Below are 19,053 nucleotides of genomic sequence, written 5' to 3'. Positions count from 1 at the left end.
TTTGGAAACCTAAGAACAGTATAAGATTATTGTTTGCATTAGGTCTCAACCTAACCTAGCTTACTTCGGAATAAATCCTACTGACAGGTAGCGAAATATACTAGGGCTTTGACCCTCACTGGACATAAGGTAAAAGCCCAAACGGCAGAAGCCTTATAAGAAGTGGTGGATAAAACCACAACAAACACAATGACTTGGACTTGGAATAAATAACTAAAAGTGTTTTGTGTACTAAAAATGTAGATTAGGGTTAGTTTATAACCAAATCGCTGAACAAAATTTCTATGGGCCAGCCTTTCCTCATATCCAACCCTTTGTAATCACCAGAAGTGCATTCTACTGCTATCTAGTGGAGAGATAGTGAACTGTAAAACTTGTTAGAGCCGCAGTCTGGTGAGCTAACTGAGAATTACTCTGAAAACAGAGCCAGTTCAGCTTGGCACTGCCTAATCATGATTTGACGGAAGGACTATATATATAATGGGGTTTAATATATATATAATGGGGTTTAAATAAAAAGTACATTAAGTATGTTGATGTATGTTCTCGTTAATCCAAAAAATGGATATTTTAATTAACAAAAAATTGATCTCAAATAGTTTTCTAATATATGTGTAATTTAACTCTATATTTTTATTAATAAGCAAAGGCTTATTGTCTTTTCATATTCTGTCTACGATATTGGTCGTAATAATTCATTAAAATTATTTACATACTGTTCTTTGTTACAAACCACACCAAACGGGAACATTGTGTTACAACCCATGCCAAGCATAGAACATTAAATGCCAAGTATTTTTGTACAGTTGTTTGCACAGATTAAATGTATAATTTAAGTATTCATTTTGAAACACAAATTAACATGATACATACATATACATCTTTCGCTTGTTGATTTTGCAAAAGTTAATAGAGATAGTATGTTATTAGTGGTTGTAGTAAAAGAAAAACCACGGTCAAACTCCATATCTCAACAAAGGACGAGATATTGGTCATTCGCGTATTTGAAGCTTAAGTGGTTAAGACACTGCAAACAATGTTGTTTGTTGAGAGGAGTCCTTACATTATGTTTGTGTAATTTATACTTTAGCTTTCCTGTGTAACAATAGGTTCTCCACAAACTCTTAGATTTACTTTTAAACAATAACATGAGTTTTTAAATATGTTATTATATATATAAAATTTAAACTCAAATAAAATCGGAAATTAAGAAAATACAGTTTTTATTAATAATGGTGATTAATCCCTGAAAATACCAATATGTAAATCTCCAAGAATAATTATTCTCCCTTTAATTTGTTTATGTCAGCATATGCAAGCTGATATTACTTACTTTCGAGATAATGGACTTAACAGTGACCAAATCAATAATACAATTAAAATTATTATATAACTATGTATAGATGTTAAAGTTAAAACCCTTATCAAATAAATTTAGAACGTTATTTACCTACAATATTATATTGTTTTAACAATGAATCAAAACTAAAACAAAATAAAATTGAAACTGAAACATGACGTAATCAATGGATTAATGGTCAGAAAAGTGGAAATAGCACGTCCAACAATAAGTCGGATTATTGAAATTTTGGCTTTTATTTAAATATATTTTTTAACAAAATAAGATGCAAGCGGTGTTTATTTATATAAATATTTATATTTTTATATTCACTTACCTGTACGTGTTCTAGATAGTTCACTCCTGTACACTCTTTCACGTTCAGTTTTAGGCTGAGAGTTCCTTTTGGTGGGATACCCCTGGAACAAACACAACCGTGTATCAACCAACACCTATACTTACTTACTTACTTATCAAAAAGCTTATACTTACAATGGGATGATTAAAACCCCATATTTTATTGGATCCATAGGAATATAATTATTTATGATACACTAAGTCTTGGAAGAATGATGCTACAATTGGATACATTCTCTCGTGGGCTTATAACTGTCAAGAGAACGTAGTTGGTGACCAACGGATTACTAGATTTAAGTATTAATTGTGTCATTAATTCAACTAACTGGTGATATGTTCTTCCCGAGGATCTTAATTTGCTTCCTTTCCAAACGAAATCCACCATCTTTTTGTTTACTAGGAACCCTTAGCTAACCTCGTGTATTTCCGCCATTACAAATTTCCAGCAATAGAACATTGGTATAGAAGCTGGACATCCTGGAGGACGAAATCCAGCAGACTATCGTCAACGACTTTAATGAATGGCAGTGTTAGGAATGGAAGTAACAGGCAATGGTCACCGTATTATGGAAATGGTTATAAGGGTTGGTCTGGCAGTCGTGAACAGAGAGACCTCCATCACATTTCAACGTTTTTACGGTCCCGGCCATACATTTTTAAAAACGTCCGGGAAAAGTTCGTTGATGACGTTTTTGGAAAACGTCTACCAAATTATTACGAACTAGAGGGTGATGGAGGTCTTAAACGAGGGACGCCGACGAAACACAAAACTTATCGATCCAGCTTATCAAGAGGGCCTCCGACGCATCAAAGCCCCAAAAAGAGGTGAACATGACATGAGGCATGGTTGAGCTCAAGTGTACTGGTGGAAAGAGGACAACGAACTGCTTCATAAAAGCCGGAAACTTCTTCAGCCTCAGGCCAAAGATTACCCGCACTGAGTGGAGGCTGCCCTTAAGGCGATTGACCGTTAGGAGCCATAAGTAAAACAAGATAAGAAAGGAAACAAAGATCCTAGGGCATTGAGTTACTCGGCTTCAACAGAACAGAGGTGCCCTGTCAAAAAGTCAAATCTTGAGTTTCTCTATAAATAGCGTGTACTGTTTTCAACCAAGCCAGGGAAAACAAGAACGTACCAGTCGATCTCAGGAGGTTCCCGATAGATGCGGATGCGCTTGGCTCTGATGGAGTCCCGGCGGAAGTGCTCAAGGCGGTGGTTCGGACCTGTCCACAGCTGCTGATGAATATGTACAACCTCTGCTCGCAAGAAAGCACCTTCGACTGTCGGCGGAAGGACCAGCGCCTGATCCTCATAGTCAATACTCAGTACTCGATAGCATACGTTTATATTGTGGAGACAAAATCTACATTCGTATAGCAAACGTCAAATATCAACAATATGGACAAACATTCCCTACGAACTTTAATTTTGACATACATACATTATAAACAGTCACTCTGCTCAATTCATAGCCAATTGCTCCACATCAAATCAGGAGCAAGTCCTGATTGGGCAGTCTCCCAGTTATACGCCATAAACTCATTAACATGTCCTACTCTAAGTAGCGTTTGAAACGAGTTTTAAATGCTTTAATTGTATGATATGAAATCCCGCCTGTGAGACCAAACGTTTAAGACTTATCGTCCTGTTTCTCCAAGTTTTGTAGTGTTCTTTGCCTCTCCTCTAGAACAAGAGAATATCTCGTCTGTTGGTCAAGGTACATTTAAACGTAAAATATGACGTCGTTTCTAAAATTTATAGACTTGGCAGAGTCAACAGTTGCGACCTTTTGAAAACTGGCTTGCAAAACTCTCTGAATTTTGGTTTTTTGCGACGAAGATCGCTCGTTTTTTAAGTTTATCGCTATCAAAAATTGGTTACATGCACGCGCGCTCAACTGTACGTGAGAAGGGAATAAATAAAGACGTAACATGGTAGCAACATAACCTGTATGGCGCTGTATTTGGCTAGAAACTCAAAACATAAATTTCTGACGCAAATCTGAGCAAATGTAATCGATATCATAGTTCCATGTCAAACCGTGATCAAAGCAGATTCCGAGGGGCAGACCTCTTCTACCATAGCATCATCCAACATGCGTTACGTTTACAGAGGTCCAAAAATGTCGACGACTAAGATGTACTATCCAACTCTCAATTGTGCATCTGATGAAACATTAGAACACTTCTTCATCTAGGTGACTGCTATAAAACTAGAGAATTCTTTGAGGTCTCGGTGTTCTGATGTCGAACAATGCAGTTTATTATCTCTTCAAACCTATGTGAACTGAAGATTCCAGGAGTCAATTTTATGATAGAGTCAGATTTCAGACGCTACAATGAGTGGAAGGTAATATGAAGCCAAATTTAACATTCACATTAAATCCAACCCTCCTACCTGTCGGGTTTGTCTCCATAAGTTGCCTTCTCAAAAACATGGCAGAAGATACGGGTTATTGTAATACATACCAGTTTTTATGGCCGTATTAATACGATTAGTATCCCTAATTAGAAGGTACAAACTGTACAATCCGAAACTTTCCTGATCTCTTCCTTTCCCTCATAATAAACCATTGTTCTATGTTATAAAGTTATCAACAGGAGTTGGAAGTCGTCATTATCAAAAATTCTGCAGAAGAAATATCCTGCTAGTCCGATAATTGGGACATCATGACCTGAAAAAATGATATTGGTGTTTAATAATAATAATAATAATTCTTTTATTGCATTTTGGCAATAATACATTGCATTGCAAAAGTCAGGTTTAAGTATTTAAAAAAATCCCTACTATACACATTCATACTTACAATACTCATTCAAACATACATCTCTTGTCCTTTCACGCCAACATTCATTCAACATGAGACTCGGGGCTCTACTTATTCATTTTTATGTAAATTTTGATTCTGTAAATTTTTATTCTAATTCTCCCAGCAGCCAGCCATGAACTCTTCGACAGAATAAAACGCATTCGACACCAGTAGGCGCTTCAGAAGAGCTTTAAACTGGTTTAAATTATCCGATTGTATAAGACCCTCAGGGAGCTGATTGAGAAATTTGACTCCAGCCTGTGACGGCAAGCGTTCGGAAGCCACCGTCCTATGCTGTTCTGCACGGTAACTCTCCCTGCCTCTAGTTTCGTAAGAGTGAATGTCACTACCCCGAATAAGAACACATTTCGATCGACAATACAGGGCAACCTCCAATATATAGAGGCAGGGCAGAGTCAGCAATCCGAGCTCCCTGAAAGCATCCCTGCACGACTCTCTGATGTTTAATTGGAAAATTATTCTGACAGCTTTTTTTGTAGTCTGAATACTCTTACTAGATTGTATTTGGCACAGCTGCCCCAAAGTCTTAAACCATATGTCAGGTATGGATAAATCAGGCCAAAATAAGCCATTCTTAAGACTTTTTGTGAACAATAGTTGGCAAGGTTACGCAGGGCGTAGATACCTGAAGTAACACGAGCACAGATATAGTCCACATGATTGTTCCAGGTTAGACCTTTGTTGAGGTACATCCCTAGGAACTTGGTAGAGTCAGTATTCTCCAAGAGCTCATTTTCTACAAAAACTGCCGGGTGGCATACATCTTCATATTGTCGGAGACAAAAGTTGATGACATTAGATTTTGTACGGTTTGTTCTTATGTTGATTTTGAATGCAGCAATTGACAGCAATGAAGGATTCAATTTCAAGATTTTCTTTCGAAGTTGATTTTATGCAGAGAGTCGTATCATCGGCATATTGAATTATCTTTCCATTTTGGTTCGATGAATTTATTCGATTTACATATAGAAGAAAAAGAACCGGCCCAAGAATAGATCCCTTTGGGACTCCATAAACCAGTTTATTTCTCTTCGACATGACACCCGAGATCTGCACACACTGGTATCTGTCCCTGAGATAAGACGAGATCCATTTATGAGGGAGACCCCGAATGCCACAAAGCTCTAACTGGTTCATCAGTGTCTCATGATGCACGCAGTCAAACGCTTTGGAAAGGTCGAGAATTAATACGCTGAGCACCTGTTCTCGCCTCTCCAACCCATCGACAACATTATCCAGAAGGTTCGAAATTGCATCGATTGTGGATTTGTTTTTCCTGAATCCAAACTGATTTGGACTCAAAATCTCAAAACGCTTTAGAAATGCATTTAGCCGAATCAGAAAGGCAGCCTCAAAGACTTTACTGAATACGCAGGATTGAAATCGGCCGGTAGTTGCTCATTTGCCTGGAATCACCTTTCTTAAAGATCGGTGTTAATTTAGCAGTCTTTAGAGTTGAAGGGAAAGAGCCTTGAATGAAAGAAAAGTTTATTAATTTGGTTAGTGGTGTCAATATATGCTGAAAGCATAACTTGAGCAACCACACTGAGACACCATTTATGTCGGTCGACTTTTTTGATTTCAATCTCTGTATGGTGCGGGCCACCTCATCCTCGTCAACAGGGGCAACGACCATGGATGTCAGCGGTTCCGGATTTCGACCCGTACCGCAGCCAGACCTCCCACAAAACGAAGCAGAAGACACCGAAGAGAAATAGGCACTAAACTCATTCGCTATATGTTCCGGCTGTGTTAAGATTTTATCTTCATTAACAATTTCCGAACATTTTAAACTTTTTGTGGACTTTAGTTTGGCGGTTTTGTTAATAATTTTCCAAGCCGTTTTTTAAAAATTGTCACAGTTCCTTAATTTTTCATCAATTTCGTAGGCTTTAGCCGCTTTTATTCCTTTTTTGTAAATTCTTTTATAATTTCTAAAAAAGATTTTAAATTCCTCATTTTTTGTTGTTATAAAAATTGAATGATAAAATTTTGTTTTTTTCCTGGAAGTTAAAATACCGCGAGTAATCCACGTATTCTGTTTGGCAGTTTTTTTTACTCTACTGGTTTTTAAAGGAAATGACAAATTCAGACAGTGTTACGATGAAAAAAAGGGAAATTGATATAAATAAACAAAGACAGACATAGTTGTCACAACAGAAAAATTTAAAAAGGAAACATATGTGAGGACGGTACAGGTGGGAAGATCAAACAGTGTTTGGCCATCTCGAACATTCCTGTAGATTTAATATATTTCTTTGATCTCATTTACTTGTTTGAAATGCTGGTCTCGTTCGTTCAGTGTCTGCATATTTATCAGCGTTTGTTTTTAAAAATACGACTTTTAAGCAAAGGCAGCTCCTACTAGTAAAGTATTCTACGGCTTAAGGTTGACTATATGTCAATGTTGTATACTCTGGCCACAAGGTCGCATGAGCATCTACGGTTCCTGCAATAACGCAACCCGCTGGGCCATTTCCCTTGGTCGTATATCACTAAGCGGTCAAAAAACAAGGACTAAGGTTTGTCCTCCTTATAGGCCATATTCTGAGGTTGCGGTTATAGACAGATTGTACTTACTTGTTGATATGTGGAGCAGACACTTCACACTTGTGTTGCTCAGGGACGGTCTGCCAGGTGCGGGCAACTCGGACCATCGCCGCCGCATCCATCAGACCGTAGCCGAATGAGTGGCTCACTGTAACACGATGTCAGAGCGTCAAGTGCAAGAACATAATGGCTAGTAAGAAGTTAGTATGACGACTTCAGGTGCTCAGAGTAAAACCCTTCTCATGATAAACACATAGTACTCCAAATGTGGTTCTGGGAGACTCACCGTTCCTGCCAACCCCATTGATAGTCCAGTCAGGCGCCCGGAGATTGGCGGGTCTCGCCGTGGCGACCACGATATGCTGCATGTCCCGCCACGTCAGCAGTCGGTTAGCCTCGAGCGCCAAAGCACAGATACCGGCAGCCAGTGGGGCAGAGGCCGAAGTGCCCGTGTGACTGCTGGTACACATGTGGTGGAGATCCGTCGTCACCACCTGGCATCACAAGGGAGAGAACATGTGAGTGATAAAAAGTACAAGAAATAAGAGTGGAACTACAGCTGAACCTTGATGTACTCCGTTTCATGATTTTAAAATAAAGGTATAAAAAAACTCTGTAATCATGTAAGTAGATGAGGCAAACTAAAACAAGGATTATATTAAATAGAAGTGCAAGACGATTAACTAGGGCTATATATAATAATTTAACAGTACAACAAACAATAATAATTCAAGTTTTACTGACTTGTCTCTCGCCCGAGGAACCACTGCTGTAGGTGGTCGCCAGGGTACTCGAGCAAGCCTCAGAATACCATGGCACTAGACCGTTCTCCGTGGCACTGCTGATTGAGAGAGTCCAGATGGAGTTTGTATAACCATCGCAGTTACAGTTATCGTTGTCTCGTCCACCGTTCCCTGAGGCCCATACGAAAATCGACCCTTTGCCCGATCGCCCCTGAAACAAAATTTGGTTTGTGAGCAATTCTCACGGCACGCAAAAGCCAATACAGTGTCCTGGAGGTTGACGGTGCCAAAAAGTCAATCCTCGTTATATGATTATATGGTACATATACCTAAAATTTTAAAAATAGTCGGATCATGTTTTTCATATAAATCATTCAAGTGTTAAAATTATAGAACTAAACATTAATGTTAATTTATCAACGTGAAAATTGTCCTCCTTTACAAAACATTCAGACCTGTTCAGCTTGATAACGGAATACACATTTATAACTTCGTTTTGCACTCTAGGATGACAGAAGACTTTGGCTTGAGTGCAGGCTATAATTAAAAACCTTAGTTTTACCTCGTAAGAAGAATAAAACTAAGAAGATTTTCAGTCGTATTAATCATGGGTTTAATATAAGACATTGAGCATGATTTTCATATAAAAAATAACATCATAAAAGTGTAAACAATATTTTGTTATGTTTATGTTAAGATTTATATATATTATAAGAATATAAATTTATTCAAGTTTTATTATTTTATGTAGTATATATTAATTTTGAATAATTACAAAATATAAATAATCAAATAAGTAATTCCTGAAACCACTTTTCCAGTGAAATTTTAAGATAAAACATGTTCTAATAAATCTGAATAAACAATGTTTGTCAAAATAAAAAACATTAATTAAATTACCACGAATGAAATTGTTTCATTGTTATTACGATAAGGAGAAAAGCCGTAGGTTGTTTGTTTTTATATTTCAATGTACATTGCAGTTATTGCCATGCCACTTGGTTTAATAAGCACAAACTAAATTATTTATGAAACCAATAGTTTTTGTTAATACACTTTTATTTTAAAACCATCAAAATGTTTTGAAGACTAAGCCAGCCAATAATACAAATACTACCTTAAAAACTAAATAATATACTGTATACGAAAGACTATATATATATATATATATATATATATATATATATATATATATATATTCTTTTTTATTATTAGATGAGATGTTGTGCGGTTTCCACTCACCTTAGTGACGCCCTCGATGAAGGCCCTCATGGCGAGCTCCCCGGGGCCGTCAACAGTTTTACCGTCGTCATCAGGGCCCCAGGAGGCGCTGTAGATATCGATATGTTGGGGGTTCAGGCTCAGGGACCGCGCCTCCACCGCATCTGTCACGTCTCCATCCAACATTCTTACCCCTGCACCAGTGTAAGGGTCAGGTCATTCAGCTACTTACGAACAACTTTTCTACAGTAAATCGGAACGTATTCTTCATTTCACCCAATTAGACAGAAGGTTATACAGCGCCATGATAAAACCACATTCAAAAATGACAATAAAGTGGTATTCATATTGAAGTAATTTTAAGTTGAAATACTAATTGCATTGATAGGTGTTACTATCATTGCAATTTCAAGCATATACAGAATGTAACAAAACCCCTTACAGAAACTGTAGGATTTGTTCCATGGACCAGGAGGAGCTGATCCCTAGATAAAATCAACCCTTTTTCGTTTACCGTACGTCTGTCTGTATGTGTTTTTTTTTAGTTTTCACGATTATTTCAGAAACAAGTAGAAATAACAAAATAAAATTTGATACAGTTATTTTTCTAGCAGTCTAGAAAAAAATAATATTATATTATCATATTAGGTGTCAAGATATTGGTCAGCTGACGTTTATAAAGCTTTAACAGTTAATACATTTTTGAAATTTTTCAAAGGATTATAAAATGTGGTACATTTAGTTATAAACATTTCTACACCTTGATCAGGACGATCGGTTATTAAGTACACACTGTTAACTAGGAAGATAAATAAGTGCACGAATCTTAACATGGTCATTCTGTGGTCATTATATATATATATATATATATATATATATATATATATATATATATATATATATATATATATATATATATGTTACTTATGTATATAAGGATATATACAGAGTGAGTTTTATGTACTGGCACACCTGGATATAATTTAAACGGACCGAGATATCTATGTGAAACTTGACCCTACCTATTATAACATATTTTTTTAATTTTTCAAGTTGTTGAAAATGTTGCCCCCTTTTCTAAAGGGGGTAAATGGGGGCAACTAAACATTTTCAAATATAAACCCCTATCATGTGACCCCTCATTTTAAACGGAATAAAAAAAGAAATCCAATAATGCAAACTAGAGGTTTCTACGTTTATTTTAACAGATTTTATGAAAAATTTACAACAAAATTTGATAGTCTTGTCCTGTTTATCGTAGCATGAGTCAACATGCTTTGGAATTTCCCTTGTTCTTATCTTACCGATTGCAACAATCTACTGTTGACTTTCTCTTTACTACTCACTTGAATTTCATCAGCTGATTGGTTAAGTTGCTATAAACAACATCAGTTTAAGGTTATTTTTCTGACAAATAGTGTTACTTATTATATTTCTACATGGAGAATTCTGAGTTTGAAAGAATTACTGTGCTAATGATGAGAGGTTATGGAGAACGTATGAGATCATATGCTGAAGTAGCAGAATTATTCAATGAAGAATTTCCTAACCGGAACAATCCCATAACTAGATTTACGGTGGCAAGAATTGTTCAACGGTTTAATGATACTCATTTTGTAAAGGATAGACCCAAGCCAGGAAGGGCTCCTGTAATTGACGAGGAGAAATCATTAGATGGTATGCAGTCCTTTGTTGAAGATCCCCACATATCTACGAGAAGAGCTGCTTTGGAGCACGACATTAGCCAATCTTCGGTAAGAAAAATTATTAAATGTAATAAATTCAAACCTTTTAAAGTCAAACTAGTGCAAGAGCTTAGTGAAGATGACTATGACCGTAGGGTTGAATTTTGTGATATAACGATGGGCAAACTAGACGCTGAACCTGAGTTACTGAACATAATCCTTTTTAGTGACGAAGCAACTTTCATGACCAACGGTGCCGTCAATAGGCATAATTGTCGTTACTGGGCAGATAACAATGCACACTTGTATGTAGAGGCCCATACACAACGCCCTTCAAAAGTTAATGTTTGGGCAGGAATAGTTGATCACCGCTTGGTCGGTCCATTTATAATTGATTGAAATTTAAATTCTGTGAAGTATTTAGATATGCTTGAAAACCAGATTGTGCCTGCACTCCAAAATATGTTTGGACAAGAAGCTGATAACATTTGGTTACAACAAGATGGAGCACCACCACACTATGGTCTTGAAGTACGACAATATCTAAATAATGTCTTCCCAAGAAGGTGGTTAGGCCGAAGGGACGCTGTGGAATGGCCAGTAAGGTCTCCTGATCTTAACCCACTTGATTATTTTTTTCAGGGCTACATGAAATATCTGGTTTACAAAACAAAGCCAATTGACGTCCATGACTTAACGCAAATAATTTTGAACTTATCTCAAACAATTCCTAGAGATCATTTCTTGAATGCTGTCTCAAGATTTTACACACGTCTAGCACACTGTCAAACAGCCAAAGGTGAACAGTTTGAACACCTGCTACATTAAAGCAGGTAACTGTTTTTAGAATTTGCGACTACGATAAATAGTTACTGATTTTATTATTGTAAGTTTGTCATAAAATCTGTTAAAATAAACGTAGAAACCTCTAGTTTGCATTATTGGATTTCTTTTTTTATTCCGTTTAAAATAAGGGGTCACGTGATACGGGTTTGTATTTGAAAATGTTTAGTTGCCCCCCTTTACCCCCCTTTAAAAAAGAGGGGCAAAATTTTCAAAAACTTGAAAAATTAAAAAAATATGTTATAATAGGTAGGGTCAAGTTTCACATAGATATCTCGGGCCGTTTAAATTATATCCAGGTGTGCCAGGACATAAAACTCACTCTGTATATATCCTTATATACATAAGTAACATTTATTCTACCGTTTTTTCGAATGTACTTCCGCAATAATCCCTATAATGGCGAGGAGTTTTGTACAATACCCATGTCATATTTTGATTAGTGACAGATGAACACTTGAGTTACAAACTGGATTTCAATAATACTGTAGACCAAAGATCGATGCTTCAAGAACGTACTAGATGGATAAATTATTCTCAGAAATGGTTTTGCATTAAGGTTTACAAGCATCACACTCATCTTTCATTCATGTTTATACTAAAATAAATATTTAGGCTGGTGTCTCTCTCTGTTTTAAGGTGGTAATTAATGTAGTTAATTTTCTAAATTTGAGTTATAACCAGCATAACAGGATTTAGGAAATTTGCCATCGTGATAGCCCTTTAAAATTAAAGCATTTTTGTACCTTTTATAAACTATAACGGTGTTAAATTTCCGGAATCCTGTTATCTTTTCAAACCTTCCATCGTCAATAACAAACTTTAAACCAATAATAGTTTAGCATTGAAAACATACTATTCGTTTCCTAGTTTTTAGATCGAGTAAATAAAATAGAGTTTATTCAGCATTTCACACTCGTCTCGGACTAATTGGAGTGTAGAAGTGGAATGTGAGCGCCGTAAAGAAGATGACAAATTAATGCTGCAATGCAGAAATGAAAGCTGTTGATGATAGAAGCAATTTGGCCTCAAGCCAACGACGAGGACAGTCAACACTGGTGTGGGTGTGAGGGAGGGTTGGGTGGAGAGAGGGATATCCGGCTGCAGGCTGCCAACTTTGAAGCCTTATATTTTATAGCGCCGGATGTATTACGTAATTAATTGTAGGAATGTTCAAGTAGTGGAAGCGTTTAAACATACAAATTTGAAGCGGAGTAAATTTTAAGAGTTACGGTTTAATAAGTATTTGCAATATTTTATTCAATAAAGTAGAAGCCATGAGAATGTTTAATTAATACTGGCCTCATATTAACCAAGAGAAAGGTCAAACGTAAATTTTGCACGATTTTGGCTACATCAACAGACAATATTTAGACAACTATAATAAATGATGTGATCCTGAAGCAATGGAATTGAAATTATCTCCACCCTTAGTTTATATAATTCTTTAGTTAGCGAAATTACTGAATTTGTAAGTAACACATTCCCAAGAAAAAAATACATTTGTGGCGCTTGCCACTTTATTTTGTTGGCCGTTGGACGGGCCGAGAGCTGTTTCCCTACAGCTGGTCGAGTCGTCTGTTTTTCCTGATGGTTTATCTCTTTCTAGATGCTTCTGTGGAACTCTGCCTGTTTTGTGTGGTTCATGTGTTCAGGTTTTCTAGATATCTGGAATTAAGTTTCTTGCTCTCTTCTCTTCTGGCTTCCGTAGGGCGAGGACGTCTTAGAGTTTCTGTGGTCGGAGTTCTAAAATCAAAGCTGGCTGCCCGCTCCCTCGACGAACCGGCACGGTGTTTTGGTGTTAATATCGTGGGCACTACCTTCCAATCAACGTTTCATGACCTCGTTTAATATTTAGGACCCAGTCCTTCCAAATTCAGTGTACGAATTCAGTCGCACATTGAGCCGTAATTTTATATGTTTCTTGCGATTCTATTATCCACACCAAGTTCACATTTTTTCATTCACATTTAGAAGACTTAATATTTAATTTTAGTTTTTCACAATATTTTGCCGACAACTTTTAACGGATTAGTTATGTTAGATGTGTAAGAATCGCTCGAACTCAATAATACTTGTGTTTGAAAATTTCTTTTCACAGGACTGCAATCTTCAAATATCTTTCTCTATTATCACATCATGGTGAGTGCATAAGTTATCCTACAACTTTTTTCAAAATATTGGAATCCGCACGTTGTTATATAAAAAGAAAATAGGAAAACGAATGGGCCAAGACTAATATTAATGGGATTTGAATGTCATTTCACAGGAGGTAATGAACGAGTTAAACAAAACGAGCTAGATTTAGAACTTCAAAATTAAGAACGTCCAAAGTCTTATTTATATTCAAGGAAAGACTCATAAAATAGGGAGGGTATTAAGGAGACGATAAATACAAACTGTATTCAAGCCAGCCCAAGCTTGAGACCAGTGACACAAGATTTCACTACGCTGGGAGTGAACAAACTAAAACTAAAGGAAATGTAAAGGTGTCTTATTTTACCAGGCGATGTTAAGCCTAAGAAACCCTATTAAACACTTAACTTAGGGACCGACGGCTTAAAGGTGGTTTCTGAACCATCCCTAATGGCCGGGCATGCGGGCTGCTTGCAAACACAGGATCGCTCAGCGGTCACCCATCCACGCAGCAACCACGCTCAATGTTGCTTGATCCGGTTATCGCAAATTGGTTTTGCGCCATTGGTTTGGTTTTGTGAGACACTAGCCACAGAGTATTTATTCAAAATATGGAATAATTCATATTTTGAATTATTCCATATAATTCAAAATATGGAATAATTACTACAGCAGAATACTGTTTTAAGACTAAAAAGGTAATAGAATTTGAAATTTCCTTACTATTAATCAAGGGTAATAAGAGAAACTCTAGAAATGATAAAAATGAATACTTCTTTGGGAAGCAAGCGGATAATTATGTAAAATATGTCAATCTGTAATACAGAAGCTATATTGATCAAACTGGTAGTTGGTTCTTTAGCCAATCACAAGGAAGCTCCATCCGCTTCAATTTGACTATACAGGCTTTCGTTTGAGCACCTGATGACTGAAGATGACTCCAGAGAGAGAGACCTACAATATTTCAATAAATTAATTGTGTAAGCAATGTTTGTTATTGGAACTTTCGTTTCAGAACCTAATGACTGAAGATGCCTATCTAGAGAGTGACAATTTTAATAAGTCAATTGTGTAAACGATGTTAATTATAGGAAGTTTCGTTTGAGCACCTGATGACTGAAGATGACTCCAGAGAGAGAGAGAGAGACCTACAATTTCAATAAGTTAATTGTGTATGTGATGTTTATTATAGGAAGTTTCATTTGAGCACCTGATGTTTGAAGATGACTCCAGAGAGAGACCTACAATTTAATAAGTTAATTGTGTAAGCAATGTTTATTATAGGAAGTTTCGTTTGAGCACCTGGTGACCAATCATGACTCCAGAGAGAGACCTACTATTTTAATAAGTTAATTGTGTATGCGATGTTTATTATAGGAAGTTCGTTTGAGCACCTGATGACTAATCATGGCTCCAGAGAGAGACCTACTATTTCAATAAGCTAATTGTGTATGTGATGTTTATTATAGGAAGTTTCATTTGAGCACCTGATGACTGAAGATGACTCCAGAGAGAGAGACCTACAATATTTCAATAAATTAATTGTGTAAGCAATGTTTGTTATTGGAACTTTCGTTTCAGAACCTAATGACTGAAGATGCCTATCTAGAGAGTGACAATTTTAATAAGTCAATTGTGTAAACGATGTTAATTATAGGAAGTTTCGTTTTGAGCACCTGATGACTGAAGATGACTCCAGAGAGAGAGAGAGACCTACAATTTCAATAAGTTAATTGTGTATGTGATGTTTATTATAGGAAGTTTCATTTGAGCACCTGATGTTTGAAGATGACTCCAGAGAGAGACCTACAATTTAATAAGTTAATTGTGTAAGCAATGTTTATTATAGGAAGTTTCGTTTGAGCACCTGGTGACCAATCATGACTCCAGAGAGAGACCTACTATTTTAATAAGTTAATTGTGTATGCGATGTTTATTATAGGAAGTTCGTTTGAGCACCTGATGACTAATCATGGCTCCAGAGAGAGACCTACTATTTCAATAAGCTAATTGTGTATGTGATGTTTATTATAGGAAGTTTCATTTGAGCACCTGATGACTGAAGATGACTCTCCAGAGAGAGACCTAATTTTTGAATCGGTTAATTGTGTAAGTGATGTTTCGACGCTACGTGAACAGGAAATCACTGATGTTATTAATTAGTATTAATATTGGTTTAATTTGGATACCATAATTTATTATATATTGACTCACCTCCAACGCTGGCACCGTAGGCGATGCCGACCGCACACAGGGAGTTGTTGGCCGTAGCAGCGACTTCTCCAGCACACCGGGTTCCGTGCCTGTTGGAGTCTATCAGGTCATACCTGGGCATGGGATCGTCATCCCTGCTGTTGACGTCATAGCTGGCTTGAGGGTCCTGCACAACACGTCAACGTTGTATATTATATAATAAACAGGCAGCCAACTGTCGTTATATGTCAACTGAATTGAGTTTACTATATATTTACTTTAACGCCAATTCCATTACATAAAAGGAATACATGCAATAAGAGCTGTTTTTATACATGTGTTGTTAAATATTTCTAATTAAGTGGCAAAACCCACAAAGTTTATCACGTGGAGCACTGTTATATTATCATTTATCTTTTGTTCAATTTCTTCAAGTTTAAAAATATATGTATACACGCAGAAAGTTTCATTCAAAGTTATACATCCAATTCTTCAATATATGTTCGTTTTCAGTAAAAATATAAATAGGTCAACTGCAAATTAGGATTGTATAGAAATATTTGTTGACAGACGAGTTGGATACGAATGGAAATGTTTTTATTTGAATATAATATATTCTTCAACAAAGTTTCAAATTAAGATTATAACAAGACTAAATGTATAACAGACTAAGTGCCAAAAGTAAAGCTTTGAGATAAAACAGCTGTTATGATGGAGTAAATAAAAATAATATACAGTTGAATTGTTAATATATGTTAAAAATAATTAATATACAAAACCATAAGTTCAGGTGTAATATGCAGTGAGTATCATGTAATGTAATACTATAACCGAATATCAAATAAAAATTGCAGATCAAAAACTAAAAAAAATATAAGAACAAACCAAGCTTTTTAGTGTCAGCTGTGGCACCTATCCCATCGTAATATACGTTAATTACGTGGCACACAGTTCGTGGTATAAACTCATGAATTTTTTACAACACTTCCAATGCATTTGGCACTTAGCCTGTTACATACGTTCAAGGAAAAGCTATTTCGTAATTTTTGGCACTTAGCCGGTTATATATTTAAAGTGTTAATCCTACATAAGCCGTGTTGGACACAGAAGACCCTTGGTCCACTTTTAAACGTTCAAATACGTAACTGACTTGGCTTTAAATTACGAGTATTTGTGTGTAATCATCATCTGAATGTATTTTTGTCATATCATACCTTGCTATGTAGCAAGAAGCATTTACTTCCAATATTTAATGACAGCCCTTTGGAATGTTTTCTCTGGAAAAATTGTAATATTTTCATCAGATCATCGGTTTTTGTCGAAAGAGTGGATTTGCAAGTCTCATATTTCTATTAATTTTTTTATTTCAAGAAAAACCGATATTTAACAAAGTTTGTCAAATCAATTGGTGTTGGGAAGTTTGTCTAGAGGTTGCACTTTTTTGTATAATTTTAGAAATATTTCTGTAGTAGTTTAATATATTTTGCGTCTTTCTTCTAGTACAGCGCACTCTTACCACTAGGTATTCTCTAGATTACATTTAGTAACCGATAAGTAAACATTCAGAGTAAAAAAGATTATATTTAGGTTTATACTTAGAATGTCAATTACATTGCTGTAATATTATAAATATACCATATAGAAGTCAAAAGACTACTATACACCTAACGAGTAGCCTACTATACAGTGTGAATGAATGAATGAATGTGAAAGAATGAATATCAGTAGTTAGGCTTAACATTTAAAATTATATCAACTTCGTTTTTAGTTTCTAACGTTTTGATTTGGTTTTTTAGTCTAAACTCTCTGTTCTTTGTCTTTCACTTTATTGGATTTTATTATATTTTAAGTTACTATTCTACAATTTATGGTAAAATAGAATAATAAAATTATAACTTAATATTTCTAATTGTTAACTTTTCCAGAAATTTACAATTAAATTCTAATTATAATTTATAATACAATATAACAACTCTCAGAAACCGATAGACAAAGGAATGAAGAAATATGTACAAAGTGCATTTTTCGGCGTGTTTAAGAAATAAATAAACAAGCTCCTCACTTAATACAACGAGTACCTATTTGTTCAGGTAGGCGAACAAAACCTGGGGTTTATTTAAAAAACCTCACGAAGAATATGAAAAATAATTGAAATTAAATTACGTTTTAATAACAATCAGTCATTTCTTTTTGGGATTACGTTCTTACAAAAAGCAACAACAACTCAAATTTCGAATAATGACGGGTTTATCATAATTAGCATGACATATTTATAACATACAAATGTGTTAGAAATACGGTCCGAAATAATTTTGTCAGTTTGGTACTCAGTGGAGACGACAACAATGAAGACCGTGAGGCGAGGCGCTTACAGAAGGCGGAGACAAATTAGTAAATATGCCACCCCACATTGAGCACAATACGTCTGCCTCTGGCGGTCATCAATAAATGCACCACGCCAATATCATCCACTGCTGTGGCACTGTTTCCTGGGCCAGACATGGGACAATTACACACTTTTAACGTTTATTTAGCGCAGTTATTGTTTAAGTAAACCCATTCGTGAATAACAAACGTAAGTACAATTTTGCATATGACATTTATTACTCTTATTTGTAATAAGCACTGCGAGTGCAGTGAAAAGTGTTAAATTACTCTATACGAAATTTTACTTCACGCATTTTAGACCGACACTATTTAATCAATTCAAGTACTATTGTAATAAAAGAGGTTGATCATAGGTTAATAAGAATCCATTCTAAATTCCTCAGATGTTATACTTTAGTGGTGATACGGGTTGATACTAGCTGTTGGGTTATAGCTGTTACGGATTCAAATTGTGGAGGAAAATGGTTCAAGTATGGAGGTGAGACTGCATTTCGGCAATCACTACTTTATAACGGTTACTTTCCCCTAGTATCTGTAACGGTTACTGAGAACCAAAAATACTGATGACAGATACTCGTATCTTGTACTCCATATGGTCACAAGATGCAGATATTCTAGTACTGATTACTTTATTAGTCCTGAAGTACTCATATTTCTTCTTTAAGACTGAATACTGAAATGCTGATCTGAAGCAGACAAATACAAAATAAATATTGCGATCGTAACGATCCAACTGGAAAATATTTGCTACTTCACAATGTAAATCA

General features: G+C 35.8%; 1 protein-coding gene across 5 annotated transcripts in view; it reads right to left on the bottom strand.

The window, feature by feature from the left end:
* Nucleotides 1–19,053, bottom strand: part of LOC124366445 (furin-like protease 1) — a 512,427-nt gene that overhangs the window by 18,938 nt on the left and 474,436 nt on the right. For all 5 annotated transcript variants that reach the window (XM_046823010.1, XM_046823006.1, XM_046823007.1 and 2 more), the window contains 6 exons: nucleotides 15,920–16,085; nucleotides 9,063–9,235; nucleotides 7,822–8,031; nucleotides 7,364–7,571; nucleotides 7,108–7,225; nucleotides 1,677–1,758 (listed from right to left, as the gene is read on the bottom strand). In XM_046823010.1, the coding sequence (XP_046678966.1) occupies nucleotides 1,677–1,758; nucleotides 7,108–7,225; nucleotides 7,364–7,571; nucleotides 7,822–8,031; nucleotides 9,063–9,235; nucleotides 15,920–16,085 (957 nt within the window). The remainder of the gene's footprint in view (nucleotides 1–1,676; nucleotides 1,759–7,107; nucleotides 7,226–7,363; nucleotides 7,572–7,821; nucleotides 8,032–9,062; nucleotides 9,236–15,919; nucleotides 16,086–19,053) is intronic.

Source organism: Homalodisca vitripennis, chromosome 7, assembly GCF_021130785.1.
Source record: "Homalodisca vitripennis isolate AUS2020 chromosome 7, UT_GWSS_2.1, whole genome shotgun sequence".
Classification (NCBI taxonomy): Eukaryota; Metazoa; Arthropoda; class Insecta; order Hemiptera; family Cicadellidae; genus Homalodisca; species Homalodisca vitripennis.
The sequence above is the reverse complement of the archived record's forward strand: the minus strand, read 5'-3'. Positions and strand labels throughout refer to the sequence as shown.